Below are 26626 nucleotides of genomic sequence, written 5' to 3'. Positions count from 1 at the left end.
ACATGAGGAGGACAGAGGCAAAGACAGAGGGAGACACAGAATCCAAAGCAGGCTCCAGACTGAGCTGTTAGCACAGAGCCCAATGCAGGGCTCAAACTCACCAACTACAAGATCATGACCTGAGCTGAAGGCAGACGTTCAGCTGCTCAACTGACTGAGCCATCCAGGCACCCCAGCCTCGTGGTATTTAAATGAGACTGGTCCTTGGAGGCTGTCTACAAAAGCCTCTCATTTCATAGATGAGGGAAATGATATTCAAGAGGCAGGCAAAGGAACTGTGAATTGTCAGTTCTAGTAGAGCTGGGTTAGAACATGTGTAATCCTTCTTCATAGATGGGAAAATTGAGGCACAAAAAAGTGACTGTCTTGATCAGAGCCATGCACTTAATAACAGGATCAGATTTCAGTTGCTAGTATAATATTCTTTAACAAGATAGCTTCTTGCCTTATTTCGAATTATTAAAATTTTTCATTTAAATTAATTTTCACACCTGGTGGAATCTTGATCTATTATAAGAACATTTATGTCTCTAGTAGGGACATCTGTGTCCTATTTTGAATTCTCTATTTGTATAGGTGGTCTTTCTTTTAAAAATGTCCAAGAACCACAGGTTAAAAACAAGCACAAACTCTAGTTTGTGGGGCATTGACAAGAGAACAGATTTTAAATGACTAAGTTTTCTCTTTCTCTTTTATTCTTTTTTATTCAACTCTGTTGTCAGACTTTCATGCAGCTTGGAATTGACTAGGCTCAGTTAAAAAAAAAATAGGACAGTTGAGGGACAGGGATAAGCCATTTTGTTTTACCACGTTCTTCAAGGACTGTTGACCTTATGATTTTTATTTTTTTTTTTTTAACATTTATTCATTTTTGAGAGCATGAGTGGGAGAAGGGAAGAGAGGGAGACACAGAATCTAAAGCAGGCTCCAGGCTCTGAGCTGTCAGCAGAATCTGACGTGGGGCTCGAACCCATGGACCACGAGATCGTGACCTGGGCTGAAGTCTGACACTTAACTGACTGAGCCACCCAGGCCCCCTGATGTTCTGATTCTATACATGCATATTTGTGTCCAGAGGCTATTTTTCTCTACCTGTTCGGGTCTTCTGGTATGAGAGTCTTTCAGGATCAAGACAATTTCATGGTCAGAATGTTGTAGGCAATGCATGTACTTACTACTGTTTCAAATCATCACCCATTTTCCCTTTTGTTAAAAGGGGATTCTGAATGTTGAAAGATCATTTCTCTTAGCAGATAGACTGTGGTCTACTTTGGAAGCGCACTGGGTCCAACAGTAACCCAAAGCTTCTGCTCTTGCCTCATGGGGGTGGGGGAGGGGCTGTTGTCCATGGTAGGAGGGGACATTCATGTGCTGAGGCCACAGCTGACCTGCCATGGAAAGGGACAGTGCAGTAGCAGCACATTTGTTCAGCTGAGATACAAGACACATTGCACCTACTCCCTAGTGGAAGCTTCATGGCCCAATCTCTTCTTGCAATTTTTCTTACCTCTTTTGATAGATATATAAAAAATGGTTGGTCCCTGAAAAGACATTAGCTTAATTCTTTGACGTTAAGCAGTGCAGTTTTTAGTTTTCAGATGGATTTTTTCAGAAAAGAATCTCTAAGGAAGATTCTATAAACGTACTCCATACATATTTTCCCAACATTGTAAATGCACATGAATTACCATTTTGTTCTTTTGTCAAAACCGAGAACTGCAATGGTGCACAGTAAGCATATCCCTACTCAACTGGGTTTATCATCGTGAAGGATGTATGGACAGCAAAAAATTCTGTGGTTAATTTCCTTGTACAAAAATATGTTCATGAAAGCAATGAAAGTTTTAAACAGGAATTATTTGGTAACTTGTTCTTAAAGGAGCCAACAAAACAAATTGAAATGACTGAAAAACCATCTTTAATGTTTTGTAACTGAAAAGGCAGTTCAGTACAAATCAGAATTTCCTTTTTGGCTTTTCTTTACCCAGACTTCTTACAGCCAAGTTTTTCTTCTTTTTTTGGGGGGGGGGTGGGTCCTCATTGCTTCAGGTGTCATCTCTAGCTATCCTGAACACTCTTCTTTATTTCAGTTGCTTCTTAAAAAGGGATATGATACCTTTTGTTGAGCCATGTAGAAAATGCTCAATGAATACCATACTCTTTGAAGTTAGTCAGATAGGCTTTCCATATTGAAATGCTTTATCTTCATAGATGATTTCTTAGAAATGCAGAAATTGCTATTTCTGTGGGCACCAGAGTGTGGGTTTACATAGCAGTATTGCATATTTGCCTGTGGAATCCTTACCACGTACATTCACTGAGTGTGCTGAGTACTGAGTGTACTGAAGCTGACACTTGTGGTCTCAGAGAGTCCTTATAGGTGCCAGGTGTAAGAAGAGGGAAGGCTCTTCTGTATCTCATGTCCCAATCTCTTCCCCTTCCTTTGAACTCAGACTGAACCTCCTCCTGTACCCTGAACTTCTTTGCTAGTTAGATGAAAATTGGTGTCCCCAACCTCCCCATTGGCTGGGATGACATTCTTTCCCTCTCCCTGCTGTCTGCCTGGGCCCTGGTCAAGGACTAGGGGAAGACATGTCCAAGCGTGGTCTCCTGGTGTACGCCTTACAAGGCAGAGAATCTGCAGTCTATGTGTGCCATTTCCAAGTCTGGGTTATAATATGCTATGGACTCTCGGTGAAACTGGGTGACTCCTCTTAAGCCGTCATCATTCCAAAGGAAAATGTGGTGACCTGAGTTTCATTGAATCGATGACTTTGGAATAATAAGAGTTCAAAAGATTAGAATTATGGACCAATGTCCCAAATTGCCCATGTGATTAGGACACCGACCTCTCCCTAGGCTTCTTGGTGCAGACATACTCACACCTGCTTGGGCATTTACATATCCCTGAGAAGCAAATGAGTCAGGCAGGATACACATCAGTGGTTCTGGCTCTGTTGGCTTAAAAGACAGCTATGAAAAATATTAGAGAAAAAACCGAGTTCAGTTAAAAGACTCCTAGGGAGTGAAGTGCCATTTCGATTTTTAATTAGAAAACATATTGTGACATGCATTAAAATGCTAAAACTGGAAGCAGACATTCACACATTAAACCACAATATTTCAAGATCAGTTTAAATGAAGAAGTGTTCAGACTTTGTTTTAAAGTATTCACCTAAACTGAGAAGCATATTAAATCTTGGAAAGAAAAATCTCATGTAGGAGGCATTAAAACTAGAAAATACTTAAGAGCATTTTCATCATCACATATAAGTACAATACAGTAAAAATACATGGTCATGTTGAGCAGCTCAGGTTTGGAGACTTTGATTGTTGCAAACAAGAGGACAGCAACCAGTGCCTTTGGTATCTTCCTCACTGATAGATGTCCAGTTGATCTTGCTTTGGAATTCATAAGTAATGTGCAATTTGAAAAGATGTAAAAATAAGAATACATTAGAATGGATTGCTATTTAAAGGACACTTTTGAGGTGCCTGGGTGGCTCAGTCGGTTAGGCATCCAACTCTTGGTTTTGGCTCAGGTCATGATCTTGGGATGGTGGGCTTGAGCCACATGTTGGGCTCCGTGCTGAACATGGAGGCTGCTTGGGATTCTCTGCCCCTCCACTCGCGCACTCCTAAATGAATAAATAAATAAAGGGCACGTTCAATAATTGCTTTTGTTCTCAAGATAAGCATTTGCCAGGTTGTTTTAATGTGAGTGTACTATTCTCAGCATTTATTTTATTCGCTGGTTTTAGTCTAGCTCTCTACATTTGGACTTCGTATTAAAGAGCCTCATTACAAGTGACTTCTCGGAGATGATGGCAGCTATCTTTGAGCATAAAGTGTTAGTTTACTGGAGGCCAGTTCTTTGACTTGGAGGAAGGAAATAATATTCAACTGGACAATGGAGGTTTAATTTTTTGCATGACTGGTTTGAACAAACAAGAGGGAGGATGGTGGTTGCTAAGGTTAGCCCCAGCTCACCTCCCCCCATCATGATGCTTTTCCTTCACAGAGCAAGAATTTTAAAAAGGTGAGGAAGACGTAAAATGAGGTATAAATGAAATGGATGGGAGCGAGGTGAAGACGTCCCAGTGGGGAGCATTAGATGAAGTTAGGCTGGAAAAGTAGGTAGGGCTAGACCAGGGAAGTATTTGTGGCAATATCAAGGAATTCTGGTCTTCATCCCAAAAGGAAAGGAAAGGAGAGGAATCAGAAAGTTGTGAACAGAAAGGTATTGGTAGAATGTGTATTTTGGGAAGGTTTTCTAACAGCTGGATGGAGGCAAGAGAAGTCGCTAAGAATTCAGTCAGGAAGGATTGTAGACAAAAGGTGATAGGGGTTTGGTCTAGAAGGGCTATCGTAGACATAGATCTGGGTGGACGAGCTATTTGGTGGGTTATATCAATAAAATTTGGTATTGAATATAATATGGGCAAGTAAGGAGGACAGAGAACCTATAAGAATACTTCCAGCCTTCTGACATGAAGGGCTGACAATGAGGGGTTTGGTTTTAAACATGTTTTGTATAAAAAACTTGTTAGCAACCAGCTGGAGGTATGAAGTGGATGGCTGGTCTAAAGTTGAGAATGAAGTTTGGGCCAGGAAGTACCTTGGCAGAACTGGTCAGTAGCTATCATGATTACCCAAGCCCTTGGCTTGGATGAGAGAGTCCCAGAGTGAGGCCTCATAGAGGGTCCGGGCTGAGCCTGGAGCACCCCCAACACTTAGAGTTAGTGTAAGGAGAGGCGCTACAAAGACTTGGGTGGGGATGGGGGTGGGGGACAAGGTCAGAAGCCAAGAGGAAATCTGACAGTACAGTCTTCTATGGTGTCTATGGGAAGACAGTTTCAAAAGATGTGGTGTCACGGAAAGGGGAGGAGGGGCACAAAATGCTGCGAAGACAAAGCTAAAGAAGGACGAGCATGGAGTGTCATCTCTGCATGGACTCATCCACAGGAGATCACGGGTCACACTTTCCAAACCTGCTGCCCCATGACTGAGTCAGCATTAGCGCCCGGAGCCCCTGAAATGGAAGCGAGGGTGGCAGAGCTGTGGGTGAGAGCTGCCAAGCCACACACTGCCAGGTTCAAACATGACGCGCAGATTCCTAGCCCCTGAGATCTTCCCTCGCTCCGGCCAAGTGCACGCTGTCTGTCAAGGCTGCCCCACTGCTGCAAAGTGATCTCCTGGTCTCAGGCGGGCCACACCTGGGCCCCTCCGCCCCCTCGCCTGGCTCTGGCCCTGATGTCCTGGGAGAGGGCAGGCGGGCCTCACTGCAGCTGGGTGGGGGGTGAGGGGGGATGGGGAGGGGGTGTGGGACCGTGGGGCTGGTCTGGAGGCAGTAATAGTTCCTCTGGTGAGAGCACAACCTGGAAGTCTCAGGCACTCCTAACTGAAAGGATCACCTTCTCCTTTCTTTCTGTTCCCATCTCACCCTACATTTTTTTGGTTGAAACATTAGCTTTTTAGACTTACACCAAATGCCCTATGTTGACAGTGAAAATCTGGTGTGTTGAGAAAATTTCATATTAGGTCTCTGGGCTCCTGGGAGATTTCCGTTTTTTTGTTTTACATTTCTTAGAGTCAAACTGCCTGCTTTCCTCCCTCCCATGCAACCACCCATCCGTCTGTCCGTCCTTCCACCCACCCACCCAGTCACAGTCCTGGGTCCTGTTAGTCCTGTGGGGATACAAACATACAAAATGTTATAGAGGAAGTCATACACAGATGGTGAGGACAGGACAGGAAGTGACCAATACCAGGATGGAAGGGAGGATGAAGTCCTGTGGGCATTCAGAGGAGGGAGAAGCCACAGAAGGGCTCTCTTATGCTTTTTAAAAGATCAGCCTAGCGCAGTGTGGATTTAGGCACAGTGGAGGCACGTAGCGCTCCTGGCAAAGGAAATGGCAAGCCTGGAGGCCTGAGGGTGGGAAGGAGGTGGTGCTCCCCAGAGTTCAGACAAGGGTTGTGTGTTGGAGACCAGCGAACCAGAGAGAGAAAGAGGAATGAGGTAAAGCTGGAGAGGTTGGCGGGGCCAAATCTGCAGGGTTTTGAACGGAGCTCGGATTTTTTAATTTGTTGTTACTTGTGACAACACTAAGAAGCACAATGATCCCGTACATTGTCCAGAGATGGAAATTAGATCACCTTGGTGAAAGCAGAGCATGTTTTTAAGTTGAGAACAATAGAAAGAAGATCTACTTATACGCAAATGATCAGATCAATGCCAAGTTGTTAACCTTTCTCGTAATTGCTCGCAGTGTTTCCTATGGGGAATTTAAAATGAAGTCTCGGTGATTGGCAGCCGCTGATGTTGATTATTCCAAGGCTTCACCACAGTGCAAGCCTAGGAAGTACCTGTATTTTCAGTTTCCTTTCATTCTCCTAAGGATGCAGCTTGGAAACAGCCTTTGCCCCGTGCTTCCTGTCCCGACCTGTTGGAGCTGTGTGAGGGGGGAGCCTTGGGAAGGGAGCCGGAGGGGCTCTGCACACCTTGCTCCATAGTTTGCAGAGTCTGGGGGAGGGTGGGTGGTGGGGGCGGATCAGCCTGTGTCTGGCTGCCCGGAGGGCTTCTCTAAGCAGCACCTTGAGGGTCAGCAACGGTATGCTATTATAGTGATTATTATAATAAATACTTAAGTGCCAAAGAAGCAGCAACAGCAGAGTCAGACACAAAAACCACCCACACTTTACTAGACTGAAAGAAAGATGTGAAAATCTGAGTAAAACGACTTGGTTTCACATGTGTTCACACAGGGCTTGAGGTCAACTTGGTGAGTCTTATTGTGATAGCTGTGGAGAGATGCCTGGCGGACAGAGACCAGGATTTCAGGGAGCCGGAGTGCGGGGCAGAGCGGAGAGGACAGAACCTTACAGAGAGATCGCTAGCTTGGAGAGACTACAGGACAAATGAGGAGTCGAATAAGAGCCCTGGATGGCACCCTGGCACCTAGGATATGGAGTTCAGTGAGAAAGGGAGAGAAAAACTGCCTGTCTTTATTCCTGGATCCTGTAAGGCTTTGGGTCTGTTCAGGGTCCGAGAGGAACTTGTTTCTGCTTTTTCTGCTGCAGTGATAAATTAGCCAGGGTCCCAGACCCATGCCCGTCTGTGGTGAAATGAGGAAAACATGGATAATGTGATGAGTGTTTGACAAAGCTCAATATACATATTAAATACATATATCTTATGTCACAAAACATTGGAGGCTCCCTTTTTTGAAATCACGCTAGCTTAGGAGGTCCCAGGATGCAGACATCCAGTGTGGCCTGTCAGGAGTGAAGTGATCTTTATTCATTTTTTTAAAAATGTTTATTTTTGAGAGCGAGTGAGCATATGCAAATAGGAAAGGTGCCGAGTGTGGAGAGGGACAGAGGATCCGAAGCTGGCTCCATGATGACTGGAGAGAGCCCAATGCGGGGCTTGAACTCAAACCACGAGATCATGACTTGAGCCACCCACATGCCCCATGAAGTGATCTTTACTCAATGAGTCAAATAAATGTACACCTCAGTGACTAAGGACAGAAGGGGGGCATGGGGAGAAGAACCAGTAAAACCAAGTCTACCGCTGAGGTACTTGGGAGAGAAGGATTTATCAGGAGAGGCAAAGTAACTATGTAACAAAAGGAGAGGGGAATAATTTGATACATTTGTTAAGTAATTCAGAATTGGTAAGAAAAACCTCATTCATGCCTAGTAGTTAAGTGGACAAAGCTCATGAACAGACCAACATCAAAATAGAAATACAATAGTAAACCAGGAGTGCCTGGCCAGCTCAGTTGGTGGAGCGTGTGACTCTTGATCTCAATGTTGTGGGTTTGAGCCCCACATTGGGTGTACAGATTTTTTTTTTTTAAGATTTTTTTAAAAAGTAAAGTCAGTCATCTTATGGCACTTTCAGTTCCTCACCCCCTTCACCCAACTACTTCCTGCCTTTCACTGCTTTGTGTATTTTGTATTTCTCCTTAACAAAGGTCACTATCCAAATATTCTTACCTTGTAGGTATCAAAACTCCTCGCAGGAAGCCTCCATGAGGGCTGGGACATTTGGTGGTTTTGTTTACTACTGTATCCATACTGCACCCTTCACGTGCCTTTGTTGAGTGAATGGCCCCTTGATAAATGCTCCCCAGGCAACTGGGGGAATGTCTAAAACCCTCATCTGAGAGAGAGAGAGAGAGAGAGAGAGAGAGAGAGAGAGTGTGTGAATGAGCGGGGGAGGGGCAGAAAGAGATGAGACACAGAATTCAAAACAGGCTTCAGGCTCTGAGCTGTCAGCACAGAGCCAAATGCGGGGCTCAAACCCATAAAGTATGAGATCATGTCCTGAGCCAAAGTCAGATGCTTAACCGGCTTAGCCACCCAGGTGCCCCTCATCACTTGCTTGTGTGTTGAGATTCCCTGATGGAAACTAGACAAACTATTTATGAAATTTGGAAGCATAGCAAGTAGATTATAAAATAAAAATGAACAACCTCTAGACATAAAATTGAAGGCTAAATATAGAAGTATAATAAATATTTTTAGAATTTGTTTTAAAATGTAGCCAAGGCTTATATCGAGGTCTACTAACCTAAAGTCACTGCAGTATAAGTTACAAGAAAGGCTGTTTTCCAGATGGGGCTTCTGGAGAGAAAAGCGTCCTATCAAGGAAGAGGGAAGAAAGTGACTGCTAATTATTGGAATTTATATTTTTAAGGCATGTGCAGACATATGGGGACACAGGAGTCCTTTCAATGGTAGAAACACATCTCAGGGGTTCCTAAAGTTCAAGTTTGACTTTCCATCTTTGTTCTTTAAACACACATCAGGGGTACTTGGGTGGCTCAGTCAGTTAAGTGTCAGACTTCAGCTCAGGTCATGATCTCACAGTCCATGTGTTTGAGCCCTATGTTGGGCTCTGTGCTGCCAGCTCAGAGCCTGGAGCCTGCTTTGGATTCCGTGTCTCCCTTTTTCTGACCCTTAACCATTCGTGTTGTCTCTAAGATAAACCATTAAGATTGTTTTTAAATAATAATAAACACATCAAATACCCACTCCGACCAGGCCACTGCAGCATATACTAGCAGCATATACTAGGGCCTCATTTTTCCTTTTTCTAAAGCAGGAGATGTGTTTTCTGCCTGTTAGAAGAGCAGCATCTTCAAGTGCAAAGATTTGTCCTTGGACATAGATTTCAAACAGAAATTTAAAAAAAATTTTGGCCAACATTTAAAAAAATCAGTAGATTTCATACATGGAGCCAGATTTCTGTCTTCTTTAGAAACCTGAGTGGAAATGCTGACCACACTAGGCAGGATCCCCATGTGGCTACATTTGGCTACTTCTCCCTTTAGCCCTGTTGGCAGAGTCCCCACTGTTCCCGGTCACCTCATTCCCAGCCTGGCAGTGCCCTTCAGCAACCAGTGTGCCCATGGTAGTGGTTAGGCAGAAATTGGTCACAGAATAAAAAGAACAAGGTTCAGGGCACCTGGATGGCTCAGGCAGTTAAACATCTGATTTTGGCTCCAGTCATGATCTCAGGATTCAGTTTGCGAGATGAAGCCCCACAGCGTGGAACCCTCTTGGAGTCTCCCTGTCCCTCTCTCTCTGCCCCTGCCCTCCCTGCTCTCATTCATGCTCACCCTCTCAAAATACATAAACTTAAAAAAAAAAAAAAAAAAGTCCAGGCTCAAGCTGTAGGAGACCCATTTTATTGCAAGAATATTCTGGAATTTGAAATAAAATGATTTTCCCCCCAGTAGGGAGTCTAAACTTGGAGAGGACTTGAGAGAGACCATGTCTCGAATGCATCAGTGACAAAAGGGGTCATCTCATGCAAGAGGAGCAAGACTCCGCCCTCCTTCTCTGGGTAGGAATGTTCAAGAGACTCAATATTGAGCTTTAGGTGCAGAGCAGCTAAGTGTTGAGCTCAGTGCAGCATGGAAGCCTCAAAGTCCTGCAGCGGCAGGGCTGGGGAGTGTCTTCATGAGGTTCTCACACAGTGCAGACACAGGAGGCCAACACGCTCCTGGGCACAAGGCCGCCTCAGCCCTACTCCAGTCAGCGCAGCCTTGGGCTTTCATGGAAACTCCAGCGAGAGGAGTGGGATTTAGTAGTGAACGAGTTCCAGAGCCGAGTTGTTGGCTAAAGAGCCCCTTTGCTCCAACTGTAATGGCTCCCCCCCCCCCCCAGAAGGTTGGGGATTTGAAGGAAGAACAGTTTTTTTCAGAGTAGAGCCTGACAGGAGAGAGGACAGAAGGGGAGGGAGGCATTCCACCCCAGATTATAACAAGGTTGTCTATTTTTAAAATATCGCTGTAAATAGATCATGAGCAAGCCTTATAAAGTTAACTATTACCAGCAGAAAGTTTGTTCTGGGTCAGAAAGGCACAATGAGAATTTTGTAATTGTTTTGAGACTGCCCTCAAGAGGCTCCCAGGGCAGAAAGGGCATTGGCACACTGCGTGGTCCAGCTGAGTGACCTCACACAAGGGTCGTTGGCTGCTGAATTTAGCTTATACGTGCCTAACGATGTTCTCGGTAATTTCACAGCACATGACAGCTGTGTGGCACATCTGTTTGGGATCCAAAAAAATCAGTTACACAAGCATTCGTTGGGGAAGATTGGAGTTGGCACCCGTTCTGCAAAAAAGAGCTGGGAGTCTGAATTGAGTGTAAGCTTAACATGCTGTAAGTTTAATGAAATGCAGAACTGCGTCCGTGGAATTCTAACATCCGGTTGTGTTGCCTGTGAGCTGTTCAAACCACACTTGGAGGACTATAGTAAATCCAGTCCCCATCAAGAAAGACATTGGGAAGTCTGAGTATATTCCCTGGAGGATAGTCCAGAAGAATCTAGAAATTGTCCCATGGGAAATGGTTGAAAGACCTGGTGGTGACAGGTCTCCAGTTTAACCAGAAGGAGAGAAGGCTAACAGGGAGGTAGGATAGTGGTCTTCAGACAAAGGCTCGAACAGTGCTTGTAAAGCAATGTTTGAAATAAAATGTCTGATAAGGAAATGAAGGGATTAGGTGTGTGGGTGGTTTCCAAGGAAGCACAAGAATACAGTAAAAATTACAGGGAGGGAGGCAGACAAAACTCCATAAAGAATTTGGAACAACCAGTGCTGTCTATGGAGGAACAGGATTTATGGAGGGGCTGAGTGAGCCTTTGTGAGGGGTTTCTAGAAGGAACGCCTAGCATGCAGTAGTCACCAGGTTCTCCAGAAGCGGAGAGGTAGGTGAAGACTCTGGAGAAGTGGGGGGAAAGGTGAGGGCTTTGTGGCCGGAAACACTTAGGAGCAAATTGTATGATTGCCATTTAGCTGTGTGACTTTAGGTTCCTCATCCAGTCAACAGGGAGAAGACCGCTCACGCTGACGTGTTCTTGTGAGAAGTAACCAAGTGGATGTAGGGGAGGTGGTAGAAAGAGTGCGGGCTCTGGAGAGGCGTGTGTGGTAAGAAGTTGCTTCGGAAGCTCGTCAGGTTTACTTGGTCCCCTTTGTGCCTTCAGAGCCCTGACATGGCCTGCACAGGGCAGCTGTTCAGCACCTGCGTTGGCACCTTTGTTGATTTTTTTTTTAATCCGTGCTCTGGGTAAGTCATGGCCCTAGGCAATTCTAGAAACAGACTCTTGCTGAGGCCACATGGCCAATGGAGATAGTATGCCTGATGGAAAGAAAAGGAGGTTTGGCATCAGACAGGTTCAAACCTCAGCTCTTCACTGAGTCAAATTACTTAACCTTTCTGAAATGCACTTTTCTCCTCTGAGGCAATCCTGTCTTGTGAGCATGAATTAACAGGTGTGAAGGACTTGGTTTTCTTTTCTCACTGGGATCCTCTCAACAATCCAGGGAGGCAGGTAACGCCTTCTACATTTGTAAGAGAAGAAACAAGGTTCAGAGAGTTGAAGAGATTTACCCAAGAAAATAGAAATTTTGTTCAATTCTTTTAATTCTTTTAACCTCAAGGCTTATCATCTCTGTCTTCTCAGTTGTGATGGAAACATTTTTTAAAGTCTGCTGTGTGCCAGGAATGATGCTGAGTATTTCCACATGTTCCTCTTTGGCTTTTAGGTCCCCCATGGAGATGTCACTCTGTAGGGTGAACTTTCCTAGACATTTGGGAAAGTTTATTCTTCATGGGACTGCGTCCCTTTGATACCTGGCTTTGGGAGGGACACCCAAGGCACAGTGAAGGGTGGTGGGAGATATCTGTCCAGACAGTCCTATTAGCACCTCAACCTTGACCATCACTGGAGGGACAGATATTGTGTATCTTGAACAAATGATGCCATCAGCTGTTGGACAGTTGTACCAGAGTGTACCTGCTGGCAGTCCTCGGGTTTTCTCTAGCCTGTATACTTATTCTGTGGGGTTGCACAGGGTTTTAAAAATGAATTCCTTGCAAATATTTAAGTCAGGAATTTTTATATAAAAATACATTATGAAGGGCGCCTGGGTGGCTCAGTCAGTTAAGTCTCCAATTTTGACTCAGGTCATGATCTCATGGTTCATGGGTTCAAGCCTCACATTGGGCTCTATACTGACAGCTCTGAGCCTGGAGCCTGCTTCAGATTCTGTGTCACCTTCTCATTCTGCCCCTCCACTGCTGGCACTCTCTCTCAAAACAAACTTCTTAAAAATCTCCCAAGTAATTCTGACAGAAAAAGCACATTTACCCTACAAATACTGCCCAGCAGCAAAACAGTCACTAGAAGCCACACTTCAACTCTTCATACACACACACACACACACACACACACACACACACACACTCGGGTGAGGGCACCTAGGTGGCTCAGTCACCAGATTAGGTGTCTGACTTAGGCTGAAGTCCTGATCTCATAGTTCGTGGGTTCGAGCCCCATGTAGGGCTCTGTGGTGACAGCTCAGAGCCTGGAGCCTGCTTCAGATTCTCTGCCCCTCCCCTGCTCGCATGGTGTCTCTCTCAAAAATGAGTAAACATTTAAAAAAATACATAATGTAAGGTTTGGGGGTCTCTTGAATGGGACAGTTGGGCAACCCTGAGCTCATGTTCTCCCTACAGCAGCCGCCCAGCCCCAGTAGGGTTGCTGCTTCCTTTAGGTGGGGCAAAGACTCTCCCAATGCTCCTTCAGTCCATTTCGTTCTTACCAAGTAGCTGACATAAGTGGCTCCAAGTAGCTGACATGAGTATTTAGTACCCTGTGCACAATTTATATTAATCATAATACTGTCTGAGCTTTTCACCAGCTGTGCCCCCTTCCGATCCCTAGTCTGTGACTGCAACGGGAAGTCCAGTCAGTGCATCCTCGATCACGAGCTTCGCAGACAGACAGGCAATGGGTTCCGCTGCCTCAACTGCATTGACAACACTGATGGCATTCACTGCGAGAGGTGCAAGGAAGGGTTCTACCGACAGAGAGAGAGGGATCGCTGCTTACCCTGCAACTGCAACCCCAAAGGTAATTGTGGACAGCAGGGACAGACCTGGAGGGCAGTATGCCGAGTCAAAGGAGTCATACTGAGAAAGACAAATACCATAGGGTTCCACTCATAAGTGGGGAAAAAAAAAAAAAAGAAAAAGCAGAATCAGGGGAGCCTATTTGGCCCAGTCAGAAGAGCAAGCAACTCTTGATCCTGGGGTGGTAAGTTTGAGCCCCATGTTGGGTGTAGAGAATAAACACAGAGGCAGAATCAGATCTATAAATACAGAGAGCCAACCAATGGTTACCAGAAGGGAGAGGTGGTGGGGAGGATGGGTGCAGGGCAGAGGGGATATAGTCAGTGATACTGTGATAGTGCCCTGTGGTGACAGATGGTAGCTACACTTGTGGGGAGCACAGCATAACCTATAGAGATGTTGAATCACTATGTTGTATACCTGAAACTGATGTAACCTTGTAGGTCGACTATACTAAAAAGGAAGTTGGGAGAAAGGGCAATGAAAGAGTGAGGGGGGAGGATGGAAGGAGAGAGGAAGGGAGAAGCCAGCAGGCCAAGAGAGTGGTGTTCCACACCAACAATTGGGAACTTACTAGACACGGGTAGTGGTAGTGTCAGCAATTTCAATCTGAAAGGTGACATGTTTTTCTTAAGTCTAGGTTGTAGGAACCAGCATGAGTCTTTAAGACACAGTGGGCTTGAATTCTAGTAGCAAGAACCCAAAAATACTTTCCCTGGAAGATGACAGTTTGACCCGGAGACAAGGGAAGCTTTGTAGGCTTCCAATGCATCCATAACAATGCCTTTGACCAACCTCTTGAAAAATAAGGGATAGCAAGATCTGTTTCTGGGGCTCTGGTAGATGCCAGCAATATAAAGTTGTACTAGTCCAAGAGACAGCCCGATTCATAGGCAGATTAGAGGGGTCCCTGGGTGGCTCAGTTGGGTAAGCGTCCGCCTCTTGATTTCTGCTCAGGTCATGATCTCAGGGTCATGGCCTCAGGGTTGTGAGATCCCGCTGAGCATGGAGGCTGCTTAAAAGGCTCTCTCCTTCCCTCTCTGCCCCTCCCCCACTCTCTTCTCTCAAAAAAAAAAAAATAGGCAGATTAGAGTCTTTCATAGGGTTAACAAGATAGAATAGAATCAATAAATAGCAAATGCCTACAAGATGGCTGGTTCGTAGCAGAAATTTTTTGTTTTTTTAAAAACCTGTCACCCAGTGCTGCACTCACACAGCTGTGCCTAATTCTTGCATACACAGATGGACATGTTGTGCTGGTTCATCATGGATGGTAGAGACAAGTTAGTACGTATACAGAGGGAGAGACAAGTAGTTCTGTTAAAGAAGCTGAGGTGTTTTTTAAACTACCTTATTTGTCTATTATCTTTCGGGGCAGTGTCTGTTTCTCCTCTTTGTTAGGAAGCATTTAACAGCATAATACCCTAAGTGTTAATGCACTTCACGGGTATAGCCGAAGTGCAGGGCAATGACTCAGTGTAGCTCTGTGAAACCAATCCATTGTAGCAGCTGAATGAATGTAAAAATGGGCAGGTTTTGGTCTAGCCAGGAGTTGCCGGTAGAGTGTGTGGGAGAGCCTTGCAGAAAACTGGGGATGACCCCGTGCCGGTGCAGATCCAAATCCCAGCAACCGCTGCCCAATTCACCAGACTTGTCACGGTGTGCTCGGAGTCCGGTTGGCTCAGCTTTGTGGCACAGGGTCGGCATCCAGAATCTTTAGGATTTAGCAGTTCTCCTTGTGAATTAAAGAACTTCATAAAGAAAAATTGAAAGGAAAATGATTCCATGTTCATGGGCACTCAACTCCTCTGAAGAGCCCATATCCCTTTAGGTTATGCAGCTTCTGCCGTGAGTCACTGGAGTTGGGTTACCCCAGCAAAACAATTAGTAAGAATGTAATTAGAAGTTTCATTAGCTTAGCTGGAGAGCCTGGCCTGAAGACAAGGTTATTAGTCCTTAGAGTAGACAAGGAGCCTGCTGTGTGGCAGAGAAATGGTGATGAGGGACTTGCCACGCTGTGGTCTCTCATTTTCATTTAAGCCCATTGCTCACCCAGCATCAATGAGCCTGGCTTTTTCTTTACCTTCGGGGAATAGACATCCCAGGCTCGGTGTGAACAGCTTGGTAGACCGAGAAGGAGCCCAGCAATGATTTACAGCTCCTACAAGAGCCAACATGCATTACCCACTTTCTCTGTGCCAGGCACTTTTCTAGATGCTTTCATCCAGCAATTAATTTAATCTTCACAAATAACCATATGAAGAGAGTGCTATTATTATGTCCGTTTTACAAATGAGGTAGCAGGGGCTTAGAGAGGGAGGTGAAGAAACTTGTCAAAGGCTGTAGAGCTATGTGGCCAAGAAAGTGCCAGCCCCAGATGCGCTGACATCAAAGATCATAATGTAGAGACTAGTGGTGGGTTTTGGAGCCAGACAGCCTGGGTAGAAATCTTGGTGCTTCTGCTACTGCTGTGTCGCTCTGGGCATGTCCCTTCACCACTTGCTGCCCTGGTGTCCCATCTGTAGAAGGGGGACATCATGCTCTTCCCACCACAGGATTACGGGAGGATAAAAATGATCTTTGTTAAGCGCATGGTAGACAACTCAGTAAATTCTAGTTGATGCGGTTTTTATTTGGACAGAGATCAATGTCACAATTCCCAGTGGGACACTGGCTTTTGAAAAAATTACACTCTACTTCAGAAGGAAGGCTGTAGAGGCCATATATTTGGTCTAAAACTATTAACATTTTTATTTTTCTGTTAATATCCTGAAATCAGCAGTGGATATTTCAAATATTTTCTAAAGATTGGGGAAAGGGGTATATAGGAGCTGATGAATGGCCTCCAGTCTTCCAACAAGCAATTGCAAAAGCTAAAGTGATGCGGGGGTATAGCTCAGTGGTAGAGCGCGTGCTTAGCAAAAGCTAAAGTGGTAATCCAGAGTTCTGAGGGAAAACTGTTCCCTCTTATTCCCTCCACATGAATAAATAAAGCATCAGAATGGTGTCCTTTAACCCCAACAGCAGACAATTGGATGGCCAGGAAAAGCTTCATGGTCTAATTTCCTAAGACCTGGGTAGTGCTTTATGTTTTCCCCAAATATTTCATATACTAGATCTTCAGTACTTGTAACAACTTGACAACCTGTGTTAGCACACTCCACCCACCATTACAGACATGAAGAAACTGCTCCAGGGTCTGAGCTCCCAGCCTCAGTGACATGTCAGTGACAGTTCCCACTCTGTGCCATCTCCCACTACACCGTGGCTGCCCAGATTCCAAGCCTGGTGGCACAAATTTAATTCCCTATGGAATTTCTCAGTGTCCCAATCTGCCAGCAGATATGCATCCCCTACAAGAGAATTTATTGTATATTCAATCTCGAATGCAGAAGAACACACCTTACCAAAAAATACACTCATTCCATGTATGGCAAATGAAGCCAACAGCATCAATGATCCCCAAAGTGGCCACAGATTTTGGAGGTCCATCAATTTCTCAAATATAGCAGCCAGGCTTGTTTTTAGGTGAGGACTTTGGGGTCAGCAACAGGGCTGAGTTCTCTTCCAACTCTTGTAACCACATGTGTAAGCCCTGAGAACCCTTTGGCAAATATTTTGAAATTCACTGTAAGTACATGTGTGGTTGTTTCTTCACACGACACCTAAATTCTTGAGCCCTGTGTGGACATCAGATATTGGACTTGTTCTGTTTTTTTTTTTTTTAAACATATCTATGACCCTGACAGTGGATTACTCATACTACAACATTTGGGTTATTATTGAAAACAGGTCTTAATTTTTCTTAAGGTTTTATTTTTGAGAGAGACAGACACAGAACCTAAAGCAGGCTTCGGGCTCTGAACTGTCCACACAGAGCCCCAATGCAGGGCTCAAACTCATGCACAGTGAGATCATGACTTGAGCCCAAGTCACATGCTTAACTGAATGAGCCACGGAGGTGCCCCCAAAACATGTCTTAATTTATAATTCTTAAATAATGTTACTTTAAAATACAAGTGTATATACATATATATTTAAAGGGTCCTCAAAAGGACGTACCCTCTTCTTGTTTAATTTACTATTTTTTAAATAATCATTTTAGAACATCTTCCGGAGCCCTCAGATGCAGGGACTATATCTATATAAGGCCTAAGAGACTATATTGGAACACAAAACTGAAACAGGAAACTATTTTGTTCTTTCAACCCAGTTGTTCACAATCCCTAAGAGCAACCCACAATGTAGGAATTGGGACAAGGGTTTTTATTTTAATGAGATACTTTGAAAACCCAGTGCTATTATTTTGGCACTTTTGGAATGTGAAATGTAGTCATTTTCACAGTAAGGACCTGTGTACGTGTCCATGTCAAGGTTTGCGGGAGGCCTAGAGACAGCAGTGTAAACTACATTCTTCCAGCGCCCATTACGTGCGAGACACTGAATTAAGCCCTTTAAATATTTTAGTTCAAAGTCTTGCAACCGCTCCACAAGGTGAGGAGTCACCAGTTTGCCCAATGACACGCAGCTAAGTGGCAGAGCTGGTTTTGAAGAGAGAGTTGTTGGATTTCAAAGTCTGGGCACTTTGACCCCCAGCTTCCAGAGTAGCATTCTCTAGATAATGCCCTGTGGAGCCCAGTGGTTAAGATAATAATAGTGTGGTCCGTAAGAATGTCACGTGTTTGGACGCACTGGTATTAGAAGTTAAACAAGCATCATGCCTACTGAATGAAGTTCTAAATCTCTGAAAGACCTAGAGTGTCACTTCCTGAGCTCCCTAGAAGACAGAAGGACTATCTTCCCGAGAGCATAATCAATTTCCCTCAGAACAGGGTTTTGCAGAATAACTATTTGTCCATGTGGGCCAAAGTCAAAAGTACAGTCTCCTTCAGAAACTAATTCTTAGAAAATGGAGAATTACTGCAGGAAGAGTTTTAAGTCGAAAGCATAATTTCTGTAAATTGGAATGGGGAAAAAATGTGTTTCTGAACCCCAGATCCACACCCATTTGTGTCAAACAACAAAGAAAAAACAACAAATTGTATTAAAAGGAGAAGTCTTGGGGTGCCTGGGTGGCTCAGTCAGTTAAGCTCCCAACTTCGGCTCTGGTCATGATCTCACAGTTTGTGAGTTCGACTCCTGCATTGGGTTCTGTGCTGACAGCTCAGAGCCTGGATCCTGCTTTGAATTCTATGTCCCCCTCTCTTTGCTCCTCCCCCGCTTGCACTCTCAAAGATAACAAACATTAAAATAATTTTAATAGAGAGGTCTTCTGTTGAATGTTACCTATCGGCATAATTCATAGAATCTTTCCTTCCTAGCTGCGTTGGCTGACAGTTTGTAGAGCAGGAGGGACCCTTCGAGCTTTGCAGAGTTGACATGGGGTCTTCCACCAACTCTATGAATGTTTTTCTTTCATGTTCCACAGGTGGCATAAAACCCTTTATATAGGCACAGAGCCTATATCGATTTGGATTGTTATCTACTAGTGAATTAATTCACAGAATGACCGATTAGAAAGGAGCAACAGGTTCGTGACCTGTTGGCTCGGTACTGGCTATCCCAGTTAGAATTGAGATATATGGGTTGAGAATTCTGCCAGCACAGAGAGATTGGAAAGTAGGGGAGGTACACTTCTCACCACCTTCCTGCTCATCTTTTGCTACCCTCCCCCCCCCTTCCCCCCCCCCCCCCCCCGACTCTTTCCCAACAACCCCGACCTCTTTCATGGCATATGTGCTTCCATCCAACAGCTTTCTGGGCATCTTCTCTGCTCAGTCCTGGGCACCGAGAATAGCAGGGAACATAGGCTGAGGTGATCCTGGCAAAGCAGGACTGCAGAAGCAGCAGGATGGTATTTTAGATTTGGGAATCTGAGATTTCACTAGAGAAGTAGTAGTAACTCAGGACCTGAGCGCCGAGGATGGGCCAATCAGGGAAAGTTCTGGGAAAGGAGGGTTCCAGGCCAGGGAGCAGCAAGTGCAGATGCCCCGAGGAGAAACAGTCTGGCACATTCTACCAGCAGGGCTGGGGAGCTGGAGCCTAGTAAAGGAGGGTAGGAGGGGTTGAGTCTTGTGGGCCATGTGCTTACAGTGGGGAGCTACCAGAAGACTAAACAGATGAGTAATGTGATCTGAATCCCATTTTTAAATGTTTTTTAATGTTTATTTTGAGAGAGGGAGAGCACAGGAGTGTGAGGGAGGGGCATAGAGAGAATCCCAAGCAGGCTCTGTGCAGTCAGCCATGAACTGTGAGATCATAACCTGAGCCAAAATCAAGAGCTGGACACTTGACCAACTGAGCCAGCCATTTAAGATTGAATTCCATTTTTAACGTTTTATTTTTGAGAGACAGAGAGAGGAGTAGGGGAGGAGCAGAGAGGGAGGAAAAGAATCCAAAGTAGGTTCCAGGCTCCAAGCTGTCAGCACAGAGCTCGACACAGGACTCGAACCCACGAACCATGAGATCATGACCTGAGCCGAAGTTGGATCCCTAACCGACTGAGCCACCCAGGTGCCCCAAAACGAATTCCATTTTTAAAGGGGCACGAGAGGAGGGAAGGGAGACCAGGATGGAGGCAGGGAAGAGAGCAGGAGGCAGGGTGCCGGGAGAGGACAGAGATGAACTGGGGTGGGGGAAGAGAAGGCAGTGAGAATGGAGAGGAGGTAGCTTCCACAGCGGTGCATTTGCTATCCCGAGCACTTCTGGTCTCTCAGCAACTCTCAGTCCGAGAGGGCCCACTGACCAGTAAGAGTGTCTATACAAAATCACAGGACAAATGCTCTATGCACTAAACCAGGTAGGATGTGCAGGGAAGGGGAGATGGCCACAGGACAAGGAGGTCTACCACTCCAGGGAGGTAGAGAGATTTTTGATTAAGAGGCCTTTTCATACTCAAAAAAAAAAAAAAAAAAAAAATCACTGGTCAATCACTGACCCTTAAAAGATGGCTTTTGCCTGCCAGAAATAAGGGAAAATTGTTGCTCACTTTCTAACTCTTCAAGGAGGCTGATGTGCTCATTCACAAATTTTTCCCCTCTTCTTGAGATCTCAAGGATTCAACAAACTTAAAAAGCAGTGGCTAGACACACTACTTGATGTTCAAATCAGAGCAGATGAAGTAAAAATGCCTTCAGGAGGAATTTCTGCTTTGCCTGAGGCCGTCCTGGGCTGTGAAAACTTGCCCTGGGTTGGGGGTGGGGGGAGGTGGAGGTGACTCAGAAAAGCCCGGCAGAACTGCTAGCGGCAGCAGGCGGTGGTTATTACATAGCACTCCTTGAGCTCCCGAGGGGGGAGGGGGCGCAGTTGTTTCCTGACACCAGATAAATCTTTCCTTTTCTTCTTTCCTGTTCCCCACCCCTTCGGTTACAGGTGCTTTTAGCGCTCGATGTGACAACTCTGGACGGTGCAGCTGTAAGCCTGGTGTGACAGGAGACAGGTGTGACCGATGTCTGCCAGGCTTTCACACGCTCACTGATGCCGGGTGCATCCAGGACCAGAGGCCACTGTAAGCACCTCACCCACATGGCAGCTTCTACCATGAGTGACAACAATTACAGGACATCAGTGGCCACTTTACGGTGTGCCAAGTGCTGCTTGAGCACTTCACGTGGGTTAGGTCATCTGATCCTCACAATAACCCCCAGAGGTTGGGATGAGCGTCCTACTCATGTTAAAGATGTAAAGTTTCACCCCGCGAGGTTACGTTTGCCCTGTATTACTGGTGACGGTGGACCTAATATTTAGGCCCAGAGTTTTGGCCCTGAAATCCATGTTTTTCACCCAGAGGATTGCCCCCACCCGACAACTTTAGATGAACAAGGATAGAGGTAAAGAATCCTTCAGATTCTTAACTGGTACCTATTTCAACCCAGTATGAATTGGACTAAGAAAACTTTCCTAAGTCTGTGCTTTGGCTAGTATCTGGCGTTATTCAGATGCACACATAGTCATGTGTGTCTATATTGTGGGTCTAAAACCAAATATGCTGTCTTTCCCTACTGTTCTGTACAGCTCCGTGCTGGCTTTGTCCCCTGGCCCCCTGGCCTCCAGCCCCACCAGGCTGCCTTCCCTTCTTCCAAAGAGGGAAGCCAGGTGATCTTGGCCCTAGCCTAGAGCACTCCCGCTTCCTACGGGGCCACAGAGAGCTTTGATGGGTGCCATCCTCACCTCATCCACTCCCCACAGAGGCCTTTCCAGCCTGTGTTCCATTGTTACACATAGAAAATGCGAGACATGAAGTGTTGGTCTCTCCCACTAGAATGGGAGCTCCCTGCTGGCTTTGTCTTGTTCCCTACTTGTGTCCCCAGTGCCCAGAGCAGGGAGAGGCACTCAGACTGTGCTCCCTCTCGGTCCCACCTGGACTTATCCTTCACTGCCATCACTGTTCAAGCTTCTGCCCTGCCATGACACTCCTAGAGTCCTGGATCCTGTTCCTTAGTGTCTCCGGTGCTTAGCGACCACTTGATGTTGTATAACATTGGTCAGAGGGTCCAGTTGGTCATGTGGAGGGGCTAGGACAGGAGGAAACCCTTGCAAGTCAAGGATCTCAAAGATCGGTACTGGGAAAGCGATCTTCAGGGAGCCTGACAGGACCTGGAATCTGATTGGATGAGGAATGTGAGGGGGTGGAGGGAGTCCAGTCCAGGTTTGGGTAGGATTTGGATGGGGTCAAAGAGTAGTTGGAAGAGGAACAGAATAGTAGGGAAAGACAACATATTTGGTTTTAGACCCACAATATAGACACATATGACTATGTGTGCATCTGAGTGACACTAGGTACTAGCCAAAGCACTGGCCTGCAGGAGACAGAGATTGCACCAAAAGTAAATAATGGAGACATGGACTCCTTCATTGGGAAGGTCTTGCAACCAAAAATAAAAACAAACACAAAACCCCACCAACAAAACAACCCAGCCAAACTCAGTAATTCCACTCCTAGGAGTACACTCACAAAAACATCCATCTCTGCATAGAAATTTGCACACAAATGTTTGTAGCAGCATTATGAACAGCTAAGCAACCCAAATGGCCATCAGCTGTTGAATGGATAAACAAAATGTAGTCTATCCATGACAGAATTGTATATGGCCATAAAAAGTGAATTATTGATACATGGATGAACCTTGAAAACATACCAAGTGGAAGAAGTCAAACAAAAGGCCACAGAATGTAGGATTCCATTTACAGGTAATGTTCAGAGTAGGCAGATTTATCGACACAACAGGTGGATTCGTGGAGGGTGGGGGAAGCGGAGGGTGATTGCTAAGGGCACGTGGTTTTTTTGGAGTGATGAAAATGTTCTAAGATTAATTGGGATGGTTGTACAATTCTGAGAATCTACTAAGACCCATCGAATTGTACATTTAAAAAAAAACTTTAAAAATATTTTTGGGAGAGAGACAGAGCATGAGCAAGGGAGGGGCAGAGAGATAGGGAGACACAGAATCTGAAGCAGGCCCCAGGCTCTGATCAGTCAGCACAGAGCCCACCTCGGGGCTCCAACTCACCAGCTGTGAGATCATGGTCTGAGCTGAAGCCAGATGCTTACCCAACTGAGCCACCCAGGGGCCCCTTGAGTTGTACATTTTAAATGGGTGAATTGCATGGAATGAGAATTCTGTCTTGATAGATGTGTTAGCAAAAGAAAGAACTAAAAAAAAAAATAGCAAGGAGATGGGGTCATGATGAAAGCAGTCATCATTGAATCAAACAATAGAGAAAAAAATGATAAATTAAAAAAAAAAAAGCAACTAAACCAAGCAGTCAACCAAACCAAGCCAAGTTACCCAGTTTAGTGATGAATTTGGCTCACATCTGGCACAATCCCCTCCTCTCCTTAGGGCTGGGTAGCAAACAGTTCGGGGACCAGCTGCCGCCATCAGAGTAGCAGGAGTACAAATGAGCCCTTACAGGGTCTGAGAGAGAAGCAGGGACCAGGCTGGCTGAGGGAGGCCTCAGGGAGGTGGAAGGACTTACTCAAGTCGGTGACATTGGCTTGTGAGCACTTGATCTTTGTGTGTATAGTTGAAGAGCATTTGGAAACACATCCTTCATTTTCTCTTTCTTCTTTTCCAGAGACTCCAAGTGTGACTGTGAGCCAGCTGGCATCTCGGGGCCCTGTGATGAAGGCCGCTGTGTCTGCAAGCCAGCTGTCACTGGAGAGCGCTGTGATAGGTCTGTGTAGCTATGGCCCTACAGACACAGCAGGGAGAGTCCCTTGGCAACTAGCATGAGGAGTCCTCCTCTGAGTGTGGTTATGGAAAAGGGACAAATGCTGACGACCTCTGTCTTGCCCTGTCCTCAAAAACTTGACTTCTTAAAAAATACCACTGAGCCCCCAAATCTCACCAGACTCCATGCTTTTGCTCTGGTCCCCTTCTCTCGGTTTACGAGGGCCTCGGAGGCACAGGGCCCCAGTGAGTCCCCTTGCCAGCTGACTCCGAATCCCAGGTGCTTCCATACAAGGTGGCATGCAATAATTAGGTCACATGACTCAGCTGGGCCCCAGAGGAGGCCTGCCCTAATTAAGCATGTTGGGAAAATGCTCGTAAGAGGAAATCTCTCAGTGTATGGCCATATATAACCACCGTGTGCAGAGAAGGAGCCGCCCAGGGACGGGACGGTGGTTACATGCACACACATGAGCTGGGAGAAGACATAAGAGCCCTTTAGGCCCCAAGCCATGTTGGGGCAGGTGGTGCAGCAAACAGCGATCCACCCTCAGTCGCTGCTTGCAGGATATTCCTTAAGGACAAACTGCTCAGATTTAAAAACTCTTCCCTCCTCTAAGATTGTTGTAAGCTGAGCATGGGGAGGCCGGCCCCAGAGGTAAAGGTAGCAAAGGCTTTCTTCTCATTTCCTTAAAAGAAAAAAAAACAGCAGTTCTTTGGCATTCTGACAATCACTTACACCTGGGCAGAGAAAATTCCAGATACATTCCCCAGCCTGTGTTTTCAGGGGGTTCTTTAGGGCTGAGGTGGGGGTACCGAAACAGTTTAAGTGTTGAAAGAGTCACTTGTTGAGAAGGTTTTTAACTTTGAAGCACAGCACAGGAATAGAAAACCTAACAAATGTCAGTGTCACGGATTCTAGGAAATAGACCTTCACTAAAAATGTGCCATCTCCATGACAACACCCTCCCCCTTCTAGAAATGACCACTATTCTGATTTGTGTAATTGCTTCCTTTTCTTCTTAGGTTATTACCCAAGTACATCCCTAAACACTGTTTAGTTTTGCCTGATTTCCCTCTGTTCCTTCCCCTCCCTTGCCCCTTCCTTCCCGTTTTTTAAATCCCTTTTAACCTACAAGTTTCCTCCATAGGAAACCATAGTTTAAAGCCTTTGCTCTGTAGAGAAAAGAGAATGATTATTTACAGCTGTTCTCTGAAGGATTTACTGTTCACAGCCAACCTACTTTCCTGTGATTTTGCACAACAGACTCCTGACACAGGGTCCCATGGATTAGACCACATGATACATGACTTAGCGGCAGCTGTACCTGGTTGGAGTCTTGCCTCAGCCACTTTCCAGCTGTAGGACCTCGAACAAGCTTAACTTCTGACCTGGGTGTCTGCATCTAAGAACGTTGGAAATAATTCCTATCGCATTGGGTTGTACGAAGGATTAGCCTACATATTAGAAAACATACATAAGGTGCCTGGCATAGCATAAGTGCTAAATAATTGTAGTTACTTTGTGTCGAAGGATGTAATTAGCTCGAATGGAGGAGAAACAAGTCCTCCCCACCTTTTCCTTCTTTTCTGTGACCCCAACCTCTGTGACTCGCCTGGTAGCTGTGGTCCTCAGAGAAGCCACTGGCAGGTGGGACGCCAGCCTACATCTTGCTTTTGGAGAGAGCTATCCTTCTTTATCATACCCTCACCTGCCCCTTCCCCCGTGGGCCAGAGCCCAGGTTAAGGGGCAGGGATGGTGGGCAGCATCCTGGGGTTCTTGTGCAGATCTGTAGAGCTGAGCAGGTACAGGGTCCTCCAACCTCCCACTGTTGCCTCCATTAAACACTTGCTCTAAAGTTCTCAGACCACCAAATCAAATGTGATTCTGATTTCAAAAATGCGGTTACAGGTGCCAACCAGGTTACTATTACCTGGATGGAGGAAATCCTGAGGGCTGTACCCAGTGTTTTTGCTATGGGCATTCAGCCAACTGTCACAGCTCTGGGGACTACAGTGTCCATAAGATCATCTCTACTTTCCATCAAGGTAAAGTGTTCTGTTTCTAGAATTTTGTTTTTAACAGTGTATAGAGCTTTGTGCTTACAGACAACTCCTCCTCATCACAGCATAGGACCCTTCACTGATCTTTAGCATTTCTCTTCTAGCATTTTAACATGTTATTTCATCAGGGCAACAAAGCAGTTCCTAATACCTTGAAAAAGTCATGTCTGAACAGTTAACTCACACTAGCATATGAAAAACACTAAACAGATCAGATTTTCGTGTCGTTGCATCTCCCATCTCCATGTATTTTAGAGTCTTTCATGGAGATGGGGGGGTGGTTCTGTGATAATACTAATAACATAGCTTTCACATAGATCACATGCGTTAATGTATGTGAAGTTCGTTATCTAGCTATGAAACCCTATAAAAACATAGTAGATGCGATTTCAACTTTGAGTTTCTCTTTGAACTTATTAGACCCTCTTAACTCACTTAGGCCAGACCTTATTTATGTAAATAATACAATTTACAAGTGGATCAAAATATGCTCTTATTACAAGAATCAGACTCAAAGAAGTCAAAGCAGCTGCGGGGTGGGAGCAGGTGAAGTTGAAGCCCAAGTAGAGAAGGGCACAGGAAGTTTTGAGGACTGTACATGAATCTGAAACTTAAGAAAACCCCACCAGCTATCTACCTTTAGGACTTTTTGGCAATCACTTCTCGTCCAACTCAATAGATGAGGTTTGTCCGAATGCAGAGTGGTTTTATTTGTGTTCCAGATGTTGATGGCTGGAAGGCTGTCCAAAGATACGGGGCTCCTGCAAAGCTGCAGTGGTCACAACGCCACCGAGATGTGTTTAGCTCAGCACGCCGACCAGACCCTGTCTATTTTGTAGCACCTGGTATGTATGGCCTATTTCTTATAGAAGCCAACTTCTAAGACTCAAAGTCAGAATAGAAAAATGGAGGTAGAGAATGTGAAAACTATCACTTAGCATTCAAAACAATATCTC

The 26626-nt window shown here is 45.4% G+C and overlaps 1 protein-coding gene across 1 annotated transcript in view; it reads left to right on the top strand.

Moving 5' to 3' along the window:
* Nucleotides 1–26626, top strand: part of LAMC2 (laminin subunit gamma 2) — a 54853-nt gene that overhangs the window by 5719 nt on the left and 22508 nt on the right. The window contains exons 2-6 of the mRNA XM_029935231.1: nt 13247–13435; nt 20806–20941; nt 23512–23610; nt 25519–25655; nt 26393–26515. Of these exons, the coding sequence (XP_029791091.1) occupies nt 13247–13435; nt 20806–20941; nt 23512–23610; nt 25519–25655; nt 26393–26515 (684 nt within the window). The remainder of the gene's footprint in view (nt 1–13246; nt 13436–20805; nt 20942–23511; nt 23611–25518; nt 25656–26392; nt 26516–26626) is intronic.

Source organism: Suricata suricatta, chromosome 3 (genome assembly GCF_006229205.1).
Source record: "Suricata suricatta isolate VVHF042 chromosome 3, meerkat_22Aug2017_6uvM2_HiC, whole genome shotgun sequence".
NCBI lineage: Eukaryota > Metazoa > Chordata > Mammalia > Carnivora > Herpestidae > Suricata > Suricata suricatta.
This window is presented reverse-complemented; position numbering and strand designations above follow the sequence as displayed.